The sequence below is a fragment of the Amphibalanus amphitrite genome, unplaced genomic scaffold (assembly GCF_019059575.1).
Source record: "Amphibalanus amphitrite isolate SeventyFive unplaced genomic scaffold, NRLGWU_Aamphi_draft 000435F_arrow, whole genome shotgun sequence".
NCBI lineage: Eukaryota > Metazoa > Arthropoda > Thecostraca > Balanomorpha > Balanidae > Amphibalanus > Amphibalanus amphitrite.
Genome location: NW_024881929.1, coordinates 216,672 through 229,563, shown reverse-complemented (window position 1 = coordinate 229,563; position 12,892 = coordinate 216,672). Strand labels below are relative to the sequence as shown.

The 12,892-nt window shown below is 50.0% G+C and overlaps 1 protein-coding gene across 1 annotated transcript in view; it reads left to right on the top strand.

Moving 5' to 3' along the window:
• The window catches only part of LOC122391390 (glutamate receptor ionotropic, kainate 2-like), a 31,940-nt gene extending 20,535 nt beyond the window's left edge, over nucleotides 1-11,405 (top strand). The window contains exons 8-19 of the mRNA XM_043385222.1: nucleotides 2,258-2,476; nucleotides 2,748-2,957; nucleotides 4,162-4,246; nucleotides 5,692-5,735; nucleotides 6,031-6,125; nucleotides 6,578-6,715; nucleotides 7,354-7,408; nucleotides 7,879-8,021; nucleotides 8,320-8,546; nucleotides 8,966-9,078; nucleotides 10,045-10,200; nucleotides 10,727-11,405. Of these exons, the coding sequence (XP_043241157.1) occupies nucleotides 2,258-2,476; nucleotides 2,748-2,957; nucleotides 4,162-4,246; nucleotides 5,692-5,735; nucleotides 6,031-6,125; nucleotides 6,578-6,715; nucleotides 7,354-7,408; nucleotides 7,879-8,021; nucleotides 8,320-8,546; nucleotides 8,966-9,078; nucleotides 10,045-10,200; nucleotides 10,727-10,870 (1,629 nt within the window). The 3' untranslated portion in view covers nucleotides 10,871-11,405. The remainder of the gene's footprint in view (nucleotides 1-2,257; nucleotides 2,477-2,747; nucleotides 2,958-4,161; nucleotides 4,247-5,691; nucleotides 5,736-6,030; nucleotides 6,126-6,577; nucleotides 6,716-7,353; nucleotides 7,409-7,878; nucleotides 8,022-8,319; nucleotides 8,547-8,965; nucleotides 9,079-10,044; nucleotides 10,201-10,726) is intronic.
• The last annotated feature ends 1,487 nt before the right edge of the window (nucleotides 11,406-12,892 follow it).

The following is a 12,892-nucleotide window of genomic DNA, read 5'->3' as shown; positions in this document are numbered from 1 at the left end:
AAAAATACACTTCCACGGTATGTCTTATTCATCCAAAATACAATACATGGCGCCCTTTATCTCTGAGCTGCTCAAAATGGCCCGGATATTTCAGACTAGCCAGTAATCCAGCTGTCCGAGGCCGGGCTGCGCGCGTTAGGCCCGGGTCGGACTGAAGCCAGCCGTGAGGGCCGGGCAACGGATGTCGGTCAATTCATCACTCCATGGGGACCGTCTTCTCCCAGCGAGCCTTGATGGGACCGTAAAATCACCAGGAATTTCTTCATATAACGCTGGGCTAAGTGTTTCTTTTTTGTTCGCGGATGGTCATGATGCCATCTTGCAGCAAGCTTCCATTTGAAAAAAAATTAAGCAATAGGCTAGGTAGCCCATGCCCATAACGCTACAATAATGTTATCATACGCTGCTCTTGCGGTACCTGATTTTCGTCGGTGCTTGTGTTTTATTTTGTGTGAATCCGTTAGGTGTACAAAGGAAGGCCACTTTCTGGCAAGAGCCTATTTCGCGCGACATCACGTAATTTTGTGGTTCCAGCTTCCAAATCAATCCATTTCGCACCGTGGGATTAGTCGTTTATGGAAATTCCGTGTCACGAAATTGGCAGAGCGAGACTAGACTAGATAATCAAATGACCCGACATAGAGTGGGACAGCGGCCCGGGCAGGCGGACAAAATCGCTGAAGCTTCCGCCCACTGTATAGGCTAAACTATGGAGTCCTGACAAAGCTAGCTGAAAATAGTCAAGCATCGATGTTGAATAAAAATGTCGCTTTTTATTTAGATAATGTTTGTTGTCTTCCATCATCATATCAATTGATTTGTTATCCTTCACAAGGCTGCTCCTTTGAGCAGTTACTGTGTCACGAGAAAAAGATTCGGTCAAAACGTCGCTAGGTTTTTTTATGACCAGTTGTGTGTTGAACAAACAAGATTTTTCTGTTTGGTGTAAGTTGCGAATGATGTTGATCGTTTTTCCGTCGCGCGGGCAGGATGCTCGCCCAAGTTTTGGCGCAGTTTCCGCCGCCTCCTGTCGGTGCTATATTGTTTCCGCGGCTCTGACTCAACGCGTCAACTTCGCTGCACTATCAAAGCCTATTGTCCTCAAGTTTATGTCGCGACCCTGTTTCTGAAATGCTTTGATGCTGTCAGTTTTAGTTTATTTGTCAAAGTAGCTAACTTCTCTGTTGACAAGCAGAAATTAAAGGTCAAAGGAAATATGTTGAATATTGAAGCAATATGCATCGCCCCGCTATGCAGAGGAGGAGGAGATAAGATGTGCTTAAAACAATGGCTAGTGCATCTGCAGATGCAAACAATGAACATGGTGCATTTATGGTAGGTATATGGTAGGTATATTTATGTCACATATTTACCACTTTGTCCACCTCTTTGCCAGTTCCATTTACTGTCAGCCACCCGAGGCCCTGTAATGTCGTCGTTTACCCCAAATAGCATAACAGTGGGTAGCGAAATGCGGCTCAAGTTTCGATCACGTAAATTATGGCAACCTAAGTCTATTGATCAGGCTGGATCAAAGGATCGGCTCGCCCAAACCTCACCCATCGGGAAAAGTGGGCTTACGAGACGCCGCTCACTTCTCCCCGCAGAGCTGCTCCATCCATATTCTGTTACGATTTATCCTAATCGTAAGCCCGGCGGTGCGCGGTTCCGCACGTATCACCCGGTCTATTGTCACCGTCCAGCTCCGCCCATGGGTCTCCTATAGATCAGCCGGTGGGGCGGGCGGGCGCCGTCGGACATTTGACGTCTCGGCCGGGTGTTTTACCTCCGGTCTCCATCACCGCGCTGCAGACGATGTCGTAAAGAAAAGGAATACAATGGCACGCGGCCAAACGACACGGCCAAAAGGCGCCCGATGAATATGCAGGCCGGGAAGGGGGCGCGACGGCACACCGGCCGGAACGGACGCGACCGGCGGGGCGGGGCGGGGCGGGGCGGGGCGACGGCAGCGACGTACGAGAAGCGACGCGTGCCGGCCGCCGACCCCGTCACGCGCATACTGATGTAGCCGGGACAAAACGACCCAGGAGGACTCGTTTTTGACTGCTAAATTGATTAGTACGTGAATGGCCAACCCGTGTGATTGGATGTGGCAGATGCACGTCTCGTTTATTTGATCACTGTATAACTAAATACCTCTCTGACATGAACCCGTGGAATAGCAATGCCTCCTGGTCGAAATCTCCCAAATCAACCGACACTGACCCAATCACATCTCCATGTCTTCCGTCTGCAGGTGCGCACGGGCGGACTCACCGGCACGATCGAGTTCGACCGCGAGGGTTTCCGGACCGAGTTCACACTTGACATTGTGGAGCTGCTCCAGGACGGGCTGAAGAAGGTCGGCTACTGGACGCTCGCATCCGGCGCCAACTACACACGCAGCTACGGAGAGAAGATACGCGAGATCGAGCACAGCCTCTGGAATAAGACGCTCAAAGTCATCATGGCTCTGGTGAGTGTGGTCGGTGGGACTAGAACGGGGCAGCGGAGCGCACCGAGGAGGCTATGGGCTTCAGTCAACGCTCAGCAATCGTGTGGCGGATTGTGGTTGATGGCCTCAATCAGAGTTGCTAGGAGAGGAAGCCGGGCGTTTCGCGTTGGCCAGCCGATGGCATGGGCGCTGAAATGAATCTCAAACGGCGCGTAAAGCTCGGGCTGGCGAGCTGTGTCGATCACGTGGTTTGTAGACGCCTGTAACGCTGCGTGGCGTGTCTGTTTCGCAGAACGAGCCGTATGTGATGATGGTGAACGAATCCGACCCGACGCTCACTGGCAACGCCCGCTTCGAGGGCTTCTGTGTCGACCTGGTGAACGAGATCGCCCGGCTGCGCAACTTCAGCGTCGAGTTTGACCTGGTGGAGGGCGGCAGCTACGGGGGCATCGACCCCGTGACCGGCAAGGCCAGCGGCATGGTCAAGGCCCTGCTGGAACAGGTCAGAACACCATCTGCACGGAACGGGTGGTGCTTTGGACCTGAACAATGGATAAAACTTGAGCTTTGCTGACAATGTAGGCTGTTTGAACAGGTTTACTGCTTTCTAAAGTTTGGAGCATTGCATTACCTGCATAACTGACTATTATTGAATTTATTAATATCATTGATATTAAACATAAGGCACGTAGTAAGCGCTACACCATCGAGATCGCATAAAAGATAAAACTCTTTTCGAAACAGTGTTAAATATAGGTATTGTTACTTGGTCAGCAGTTTTATCTCTCGTTAAAATAAGCATAACCAATGCAAAGTCAGATGGAGACCACATAAGAATGCAATACGTACTAAGACGCCTGCTTTTGGCTAAAATTGTACAAGTTTTTCTTCCTTTTCAGATACCCGGCGGCACTTTCCCTAAGTACTCATCAATTAAACCGAGGCCCACAAAATGTCCAATATATCTCGGCGGCAATCCACGACTGAATACCAAATCGTCGATTTAGCAGCATAAATGCTCCCATCAATAAGGAATGAAGACACTTTTGACAATCATGACTTAACGCCCTCTTTTAGCGTGCCATAACGGCTCTTAAACATAACAAACGCTGTTTCATGTTGTGCAGGAAATCGCTGCGATTAGCAAACAGCAGTCAGCACAGCCCATAAGAAGGTGGGCCATTTAATATCTCGCAATAATCTGCCTCTTTACTTCCAAACTATGTGACTCCAGTCTTCCCTCCTTCAGTCTCTGTCGTCTATCCTGTCCTCAGAACGAAAACCATCCCACCGTGATATCGTTAGTCAGAGACAGCCCCCAGTCCGCACTCCCTAGGCGCCGCTAGACCGGGCGGCCGAGGTCAGACCAAGCGTGCCATTAGCTGCTCATCCGATTCCGGACCAAATTTCTGCCAATTTGCGCCTGCCGCCGCCGACCGCCTCCCGCTAATTGGTCGGTAGCGCGCGCGAGCGCCAATGGGAGGGCCGAGTGGGCGCTGGAAGAGGGAGACGAAAATAAGAGCGGTCACAGCGGACAGTGTAGGTCACTGACAGAAACGAGGGTTACATACTCCAGTGAATACAGATGTAAAGAGAGATTCACGCGCTCCGAATATCCATGACAAAATCAGTTGCCTTCTAAGTCTATTGTGGTGAGTGCGTATTGGATTTATCAGCAGTAATTCTTATTTTCTCTGGTGCCGCAGAAAGCTGACCTGGCCATAACGGACCTTTCAATCACATACGAGAGGGAGCAGGTGCTGGACTTCAGCATGCCGTGGATGACACTTGGTGAGCCGCAGAACTTGTTCTTGTTTTGTGTGGCTGTCATACCTAAATGTAGTTAAGTTGTTCCAGACTGCGATGGACGATGGTTATGTAAACTTGTTGTATCATTGCCAAACTTACCTTACAGCTAACCTTTATTATTGTATTTATATAATATACATATATAGCAATATTATAGTATTTATATACATTTATAGTCACCGTGTATTATAGTTTATAGCATGTGTAAAAACACGACATTGTTCCCGTTATATGATATTTCATACATAAAAAGGCAATTATATCCCTCGCACGACCGGGCCATTTCTCATAACACGAACGACCAGGGGGGGGGGGGTGTTACGACCCCCCTGGCGTTTCGAAACGGAAGGTCGTAGAGCTTAGCGGAAAAAACCAACGGATTGCTCTCAACGAGATCTCGCGATTGGTGGTATATTTTTTGGTCCTAGGTCAACATTTGACCTACTTTTGACCGGTCAAATGTCAAATTTTCGGAAAAATAGACTTTTTCAACTTTCGGCGGCGATTGCGGCAAAACGGTGGGAGATAGATATCGACTTGAAACCTTCACTATCGTGTTCCTTGATCAATTCTCTATCGTTTGGTATGTATTTCGTTTCCCTAGCTCTAAAAATGGCGCGTTGGGAGCGCCGGAAGTCGGCAAGGTCACAGTCGGCGGCAGAAATTCGAAAAATCAAAATTTAAATTTTTGAAATCTGATTGTATTTTTGGATTTGGGAGGTCCATTTGCTCCCTATAGAAGCTAATATTGCTGCATATTCCCATTGAGGTGACAAGAATTAGCAAAATAGTGGTTCGGGCGCTTTTCAAAAATAGTACCGGACGCTGTTCCTCTTGTGACGTCATAGCTCCGTGACCTGACCTGACCCGGTCAAATTTCTTATACCATATGATAGCCAATACTTGCCCCAACATGCATGGGAAGTTTCATCACGATCCATCAACCGATGTCCGTACCACCGGCAGGAAACCTCGGGCGTTGGCACTCAGTTTGTGAAAATCCGGCCGGAGGCTGTACCTCTTATGACGTCATAACTCCGTGACCTGACATGACCCGATCAATTTTTTTCGGCAAAAGATGCGCAAAGGTTGCCCCAGAGGGTATTGAAAATTTCAGCCCGCTACGACAAGCCGTTTAGCGTGCACTTCGAAAAAACCTCAGGGGGGGGGGGTTGATACAACCCCCCCCCCCCTAGGCGTTCTAGGGATATATAATTATAAAAAGGCAAAAGGATGTTTTCATGTGTGCACATTTTTAGTACTTTTCCATGCACTCAAAACGTACTTTTGATTATTGTTCACAAATAATAAACTATAGACATTAATTAAAAATACATGGCGAATTTTTTCATGAAAGGAAATCCTACTTAGCATGCCTTGTGGCTAATGGCCAGGTTACAGGTGCATTACTTACTATCTTCTCCCAGGTATCGGCATTTTGTACAAGAAGCCAACCAACGAGCCTCCACCGGTAAGCGCTTTTATTATTCTGTCCCGTGTATCCCTTGTGAATTTCTAGCGTATAAAGACGTAGGTTCGCTTACTTCGTCACGGGTACTTTTTTGTATATACATACCTATTATAACAATATATATTATCGTATTCCATGGACCTCTTGAAATGTAATGACCTATGATTGGTTATTGGAAAATCATGGTACCGGGAACAACACTCGGTCAGTGCTATTTGGCTCTATTTGCTCCATTTTCTTCGAGTTCTGACTCTGAGCGCTCCTCTCCACTATGTGACTGATGTCTGCGGTGCAGCTGTTTTCGTTTCTGGCGCCGCTCTCCCTGGAAGTGTGGCTGTACATGGCCACCGCCTACCTGGGCGTCTCCGTGCTGCTCTTCATCCTGGCCAGGTAAGGCCAGCTGTGCAGTGTGGTAACTTCAGGTGCTAGGTAACGGCACTTATAAAAAACTGCGTAACTGCACATAACCGATATAATCTGCGCTGGACTCATCCTTATCCAAGATGGATGTCAGTAGCAATAAGTGCCTCTTTTATGCAGCTACCACTTCAGGTGATTCGTTGGACTTCTGTGGAGAGTACTTCTGGGGATTCAGGTTCAGATAGTCACAGTGCTTTTCTCAAAACCCACCAGCATTCCCCTCTGGTCTGCCGTTCATCCTCCCCGCATCCTTGTCACCGTCCTGTCCATCGGATCGGCAGGCTCAGTCCGTACTATTGGGGCAGCCCGCACCCTTGCCTGCACGTTCCGTCAGTCGCCACCACCCCGTACCGCACGTTCAGTCAGCCACCCCCACCCCGGTACCGCAGGTTCAGTCAGCCACCCCCACCCCCGCACCGCAGGTTCAGTCCATACGAGTGGGATAACCCTCACCCGTGCCGGGAGGACCCGGACGTGCTGGAGAACCAGTTCAGCCTGCTCAACTCCCTCTGGTTCACCATCGGCTCGCTGATGCAGCAGGGATCCGACATCGCGCCTAAGTGAGCAAGCGAACACTAATTATTCTTTTTGTAAAAGTTAGCTTAAAGAACTTTTCAATTAATGGGTACGTATGAAGTTGAAGTTGAACAGCACGTTCAGACCAGCTTGAAAGGGAAATTGTTCATCCTAATTGCTCGTGTGTTTCCTTGGAGTGACAAAACTTTCAGAAAAACTTTGACGCAACATTTCGCTTCCAACAAAATATTCTTCCCAAACTAAAATTTTCTTATATATTGCGAAATAAAACAAACAAACGCTCGACTTTTTAAAATAATTGCTTGTAATCCAATCAGCGTGGTGCTAGGCCCCCGACGAACTCATACCGATGAGCCGTGCACGAACATTGTGGTCGAGTCGTTGGTCTCTAATGCTATGTCACATGTTTCGCCTAGAGGAAACCCGATGTTCTGACGATTCATTTAATGATTACTTTCTAATTGATCAAAAATCAGATGTGTTTTATGTTTTATTTCAAAAGCAGATAACATCCGAGTGCCCTTCCTAATTTTACTGGAAAGATAAAAATGTATATTCACATGAAGTAGTTAGTTCCCTTTTTACCAGCTGAACGACGTTTGCACTGTGTTATAAATGGATCCGAAAAAAGATAACGAGATGCTCCACTTCCTGCTTACAGAGCGATATCTACCCGTATGGTGGCTGGTATGTGGTGGTTCTTCACGCTAATCATGGTGAGAAATATATTACCTACATACGCTGGGTAAATATGCGTGCCGTACAGTCTCTCTTGAAACTTGAAAGCATCGATGCAGAGGGAAGTAACTATCGGTGAGCCAACGGCTGAAATCGGTTCAAGTCTCTCACTCTTCCCTTTCTCCCCGACGGCCTCCTCCACCCTTCAGATCAAGTGGTTCGGTGACCTCAAACTTAGCAGCACTCTCTCGGTCGGGTTTGATGGCACCGCCGTACTGTCGCGCGGAACTTTAAAGAGAGACTGTAAATATGTATGATCCGAACAGAACCGTAATAATTGAAATGCAGGAATCTTTGCATGCAATTATTTATTTTAAATGCGACTGGTGTCGTATAATCACGGCATAGACTGCATGTTATACATTTATGATAGACTCGTGTGTAGCGTATGTCGATCGCCGACTTTGTCGACCGGTAAAAAAAAACTGAACACAATAATTTTTCACAGATATCATCGTACACTGCTAACCTGGCTGCGTTTCTGACGGTTGAGAGAATGGTCTCTCCTATTGAAAGCGCTGAAGACTTGGCCAAACAGACTGATATCAAGTATGGGGCTCTAGCCACTGGTTCCACGAAAAACTTCTTCCGGTATGTTATTGATGAAATCCATTTAGTGAAAAAACTCATTTTATTTTACATAAAAATAAATGTACGGCAAAAACACCCATAGCACTGCTTCCAAATGTGTGATTTGACATATTCATCGAAGGATTACAATGTGACCATCTTGTGCTTCAAAGAAAAGCTTCCGCGATTTATATCGGTGCTGCCGCTTGCGGTTCACGACTGTCATCCAGCGCCCGTGTCATTTTCAGACTGCACATTGCACAATCCGGTATCGCCTCGCACTTCCTACTCCACTGACCACACTGAACTACATCTCCAGGGACTCAAAGATCGCCTCGTACCAGCGCATGTGGTCGTTCATGCAGTCGGCCCGGCCGTCAGTATTCGTCAACAGCGGCGCCGAGGGCGTGGAACGGGTCAAGAACGAGCGCTACGCCTACCTGATGGAGTCGCCTCAGCTCGAGTACGTGGTGGAGAGGAACTGCGACCTACAACAGGTCGGCGGCCTGCTGGACACCAAGAGCTACGGCATCGCCCTGCCGCCCGGTGAGTAATCATGGTCTCCCGGTGAGTAACTGTGGTCTCCCGGTGAGCACCCATGGTCTCGGTGAGCACCTCTGTCGGCAGATGAGCGTCCCTGCCGCCCGGTGAGTAACTTATGGTCGCCCGGTGAGTACCCATGGTCTTCCGGTGAGCGTCCCTGCCGCTCCGTGATCGTCCCTGTCGGCCGGTGAGCGACCCGGTGAGCAGTCCGGTGAGCGCCCCCGCCCTACGGTGAGCGCTCATGGTGGCGGATTGAGTTCAAGCGATGCCAGTGAATCTGAGAGGGAAGAAAGATATCGCATGACAAGGAGATATAATGTGTTGTTTGTGATACGTTTAAAATGATTCATTTTTTATGCAGCAATTACGCTGATCGATGTCGTTTCATTAAATTGACCAGCCTCTGCGTTCCTGTTTTCTAGGTTCGCCGTACACATCAACAATCAGCACGGCGATACTGATACTGCAGGAGAACGGCACCTTACACCTTCTGAAGACGAGGTGGTGGAAGGAAAAGGGAGGCGGCAAATGTAAGGTGAGCTATGGCCGCGGCAGATGCAGTTCGCAAGAGAAACTATTGTCAATCATATTCAGCAATTTACTGTCCTGACGCTTGCCAGCGGCTGTTTTCAGCAAGCCAGATATTTTGGTTTTGTGCCCTGGTTTTGGGTGATATATGTGGGCCGTTTATTACCTTAGTCGCTTTTGAAGCTGCTTGTCTCCATAAGGATCTTCTCGTGAGAAATGCCGGTGATACGTTTGTAACGAATCATCTGGACTGTACTCAGCAGACCGTAAAGATATCCACTAGCTTTGGTAACGCTACTGCTCCTCCCCAGCTAGGATCGATATGACAGGCAATTTTGTTATCTCGGCCAATGAGCTATTGAGGTTGCTGAGAACGAGGATCCAATTGCGGAGACGATATCGCAAAGACACATAGCACTAATCGAGGATAAGGATACGGTTGCTTTGCTGAGATTTTCTTATATTTACAATTTTTTTCGATGGTAGGTAACAAAACAACGCAGTTAAAGGGCGAATATCAAGGCGTTATTAGATAACTGCCTTTTTCAACGTTCCGCTGACTATCGATAAACACCAGTTTGGCAGTCACAGTTGTCGATCTATACATCTGCGATTTTTTTAGACATGATATTACAATAAATTTCAGGACCGAAAGGTCACATCGAATCCAACAGTATGTTTTTTTTTTAATTAAAACTTGCGATCGGTGACGATGTTTTTTTTCTGGCTGGCAAATACGAACTGAGTAGTGTGACACGATATGCCTGGATGTCACAGGTATCATGCAACAAGCAACTGTAGGAAAGGATACTGAGCAATGATTGAACTTATGAACTACCTATCCCTCCCATTATTTCATTCTGGGAATCATGGGAGTTTTCCATTGCACCGTCCTCCCATCCCCTCCCCGTCGTCTCGATCGGTTGTGTTCTCTGCCCGCGGCCTCTGACGCCGCGCCGTTCGGTCGCAGCAGAAAGACACCAAGGCGGGCACCAACTCTGCCAACGAGCTCGGCCTCGACCACGTCGGAGGCGTGTTCGTCGTGCTGCTCTGCGGCATGGCCGCCGCCTGCATGATCGCCATCTGCGAGTTCGTCTGGAAGTCGCGCAAGCTGGCGCACGAAGACCATGTGAGTACGGCAATGCGTAAACGAAACGTGCCATGGAGAGCCTGGGTCCTGGTCGAAACTATACAATATACATCTTAGTTGGTTTATGTCATTTTTATTTATTGGGACCATTTCATGGCCGAGGGATAAAAATATGACGGAGAGGGAGATGTTATTTTCGTTCAGCCACCGACTGGTGCGCCGCGGTGTCCGAGCTAGAGATGTCAATCAAATACCAACTTTTGGTATACCGATACCAAACCGATACCAACTTGGTATTTGGTATTTCAAGGCTAATGTATATGGTGTTTTGTTGGTATTGTGAATCGTCCCTTACGTAAAAGAGGCTGTGAATTTGGTAAAAAGTTGGTATTTTTGCTAAGTTTACCAAGTTGGCTCGGTTTCGGTATTATTCCATGGTTATTGTTGGTATTTGGTTTGGTATCGGTTTCAAGATTTTCCGTAATTGACATCACTAGTCCGAGCCCACCCCGGTGGTGCCAGAGCCGGCCGGTCCCCAACCACTGGTTCCGCCGCCGGCCGGCAGGTGTCGCTGTTTGGCGAGATGGCGCGCGAGGTGCGGTTCGCGCTGCGCTGTCAGAGCACCTCGAAGCCGGCGCGCCGGCCGGCGGCGCTGCCCTCTGAGATGCTGACGGGCTGGTCGCCGCCGCCGCCGCCGGCGATCGCCTGACGCGGGCCGGCGGGGGCGGCCACCACCGCCGCCGCCGTGCCCGACCTGACCTGCACGCTGCACGGGCCGCCGTTCGGGCTGCGCAGCCCGGCAGAGCGGCCGCCCGCCGGCTACCTGGGCTCCGACTCACCGCCGGACGGCTTCTGACCCGAGCGAGACCGCCGCCGGCACCGCTGATGTGGCGTCAGCGGACTGTACCCTCATGTGATGTCATCAGTCGAGTAACGACGGCCGAGCACGTCACAATTTCTGTTTTTTTTTTTTTTACCCAGCAGTAAATATTTATGACCTGTATCAGCAAGATCTGAGGGGCATCGATATTTCATGAATGAACGTTTTTTCGTTACCCTGTCAGAATGCTGTTTCCCTCCAAACACATGCGAGATGTCCTGAAAAATCAGATATCCTCTCCAGTCTCCAGCCAAGCCTCCTGCCGATTTTGGGCCTCATTCATTTGAACTATGGATGGCATGTTATCTGAGCCTGACATTAACACGCGCACCGACGGGGGTCTGCGCCAACTTCGTACCGACGGGGGGGGGGGGCGGATGACCGCCCCCTGAGATCTCGAGAACGAAGCAAGATAGCGACAAGCGGTAAACGGCAACGGACATAGGTGTAGGAACATTTTCGAAAGTGGGGGGGGGGGGGGCAGGCTCCCAGAGGCACAAAACCTCACCTACCCCCAAAATCCATTTTCTCCTCGGATTTCGGCCACTTTATTTTCGCAAGCATGCTCAAATTGGTTTAAAAAAAAAACGTGACAAGAAAAAAGTCGACCAAAATCTCGGGGAGACTCCCGTCCAGAAATAAAATCTCATGGACGCGTCCCCCTGGCCTCCGTAGCCGCGTTGGCACCAGGAGCGGACCCAGGACAACTCCAAGGGGAGGGTCATGAATCGAAGTAGTGTCCCTACCTATACCCAAAATTAAAACCTCAACTGATTTCGGCCACTTAATTTTGGTTGTGCCCTTTTTTCATTTTTTATTTATTTGTTTTTGCCCTGGCAGGCCTGTGGTGCCCCTGCTAGGCCGCAGGTGCCCCTAGCAGGTTTGTGGTGCCCCTGGAAGGACTGTGGTGCTCCTTACACGAGCCTGAAGTGCCAGCGACAGGCCCATGGTGCCTCTGCGAGGCCGGTGGTGCCCCTGCGAGGCCGTGGTGCCCCTGGGCCCTGACAGGACTGTGGTGCTCCTGACAAGCCTGAAGTGTCCCCGACAGGCACGTGATGCCCCTGACAGTTCCAAGGTGCCCCTGCGAGGCCAGTGGGTGCCCCTGGCAAGCCTGTGGTGCCCCTGGAAGGTCTGTGGTGTCCCTGGCAGACCTGTGGTGCCCCTTCTAGGCTTCTGGTGCCCCTGACAGGCTTGTGGTGCTCCTGAAAGGACTGTGGTGCCCCTGGGCCCTGACAAGCTTGAGGTGCCCCTGACAGGTCCGTGGTGCCTTGACAGGCCCAAGGTGTCCCTGCGAGGCCGGTGGTGCCCCTGGAAGGGCCTTTGGTGCCCCTGGAAGACCTGTGGTGCCCCTGACAGGTCTGTGGTGCCCCTGGCAGACCAGTGGTGCTCTTGCTAGGCCGATGGTGCTCCTGACAGGCCGGTGGTGCCCCTGTCAGGTCTGTGGTGCCCTTGATAGGTCGGTGGTGCCCCTGGTAGGCCTGTGGTGCCCCCGGGCACCAAGGGGCATGACCCATGTGACCCCACCTTGGATCCGCCACTGGTTGGCACCCATGCAAATTTCAGAAGCATCCAAAAACATTTTTTATTACGAGCGAGCGTGAAATGTGAGAAGTGAAAAGTCAGCAAAAGGTGTGTGTGTGGGGGGGGGGGGGGGCAGTTAGCATTGCTGGCCCCCATTCGAAAGTGAGGGACCATTACCCCCTGCCCCCTGTTCCTACGCCTATGCCAGTAACCGATCAACTAATGCAAGGCCGCCTAACATAAATTGTTAGTTTACGCCGTTAACGCATTCTGCTGCGCCAGTATTGTCTCTCTTTGCAGCGCGCGCTGTCCCTAAGCTGCCACTTATTG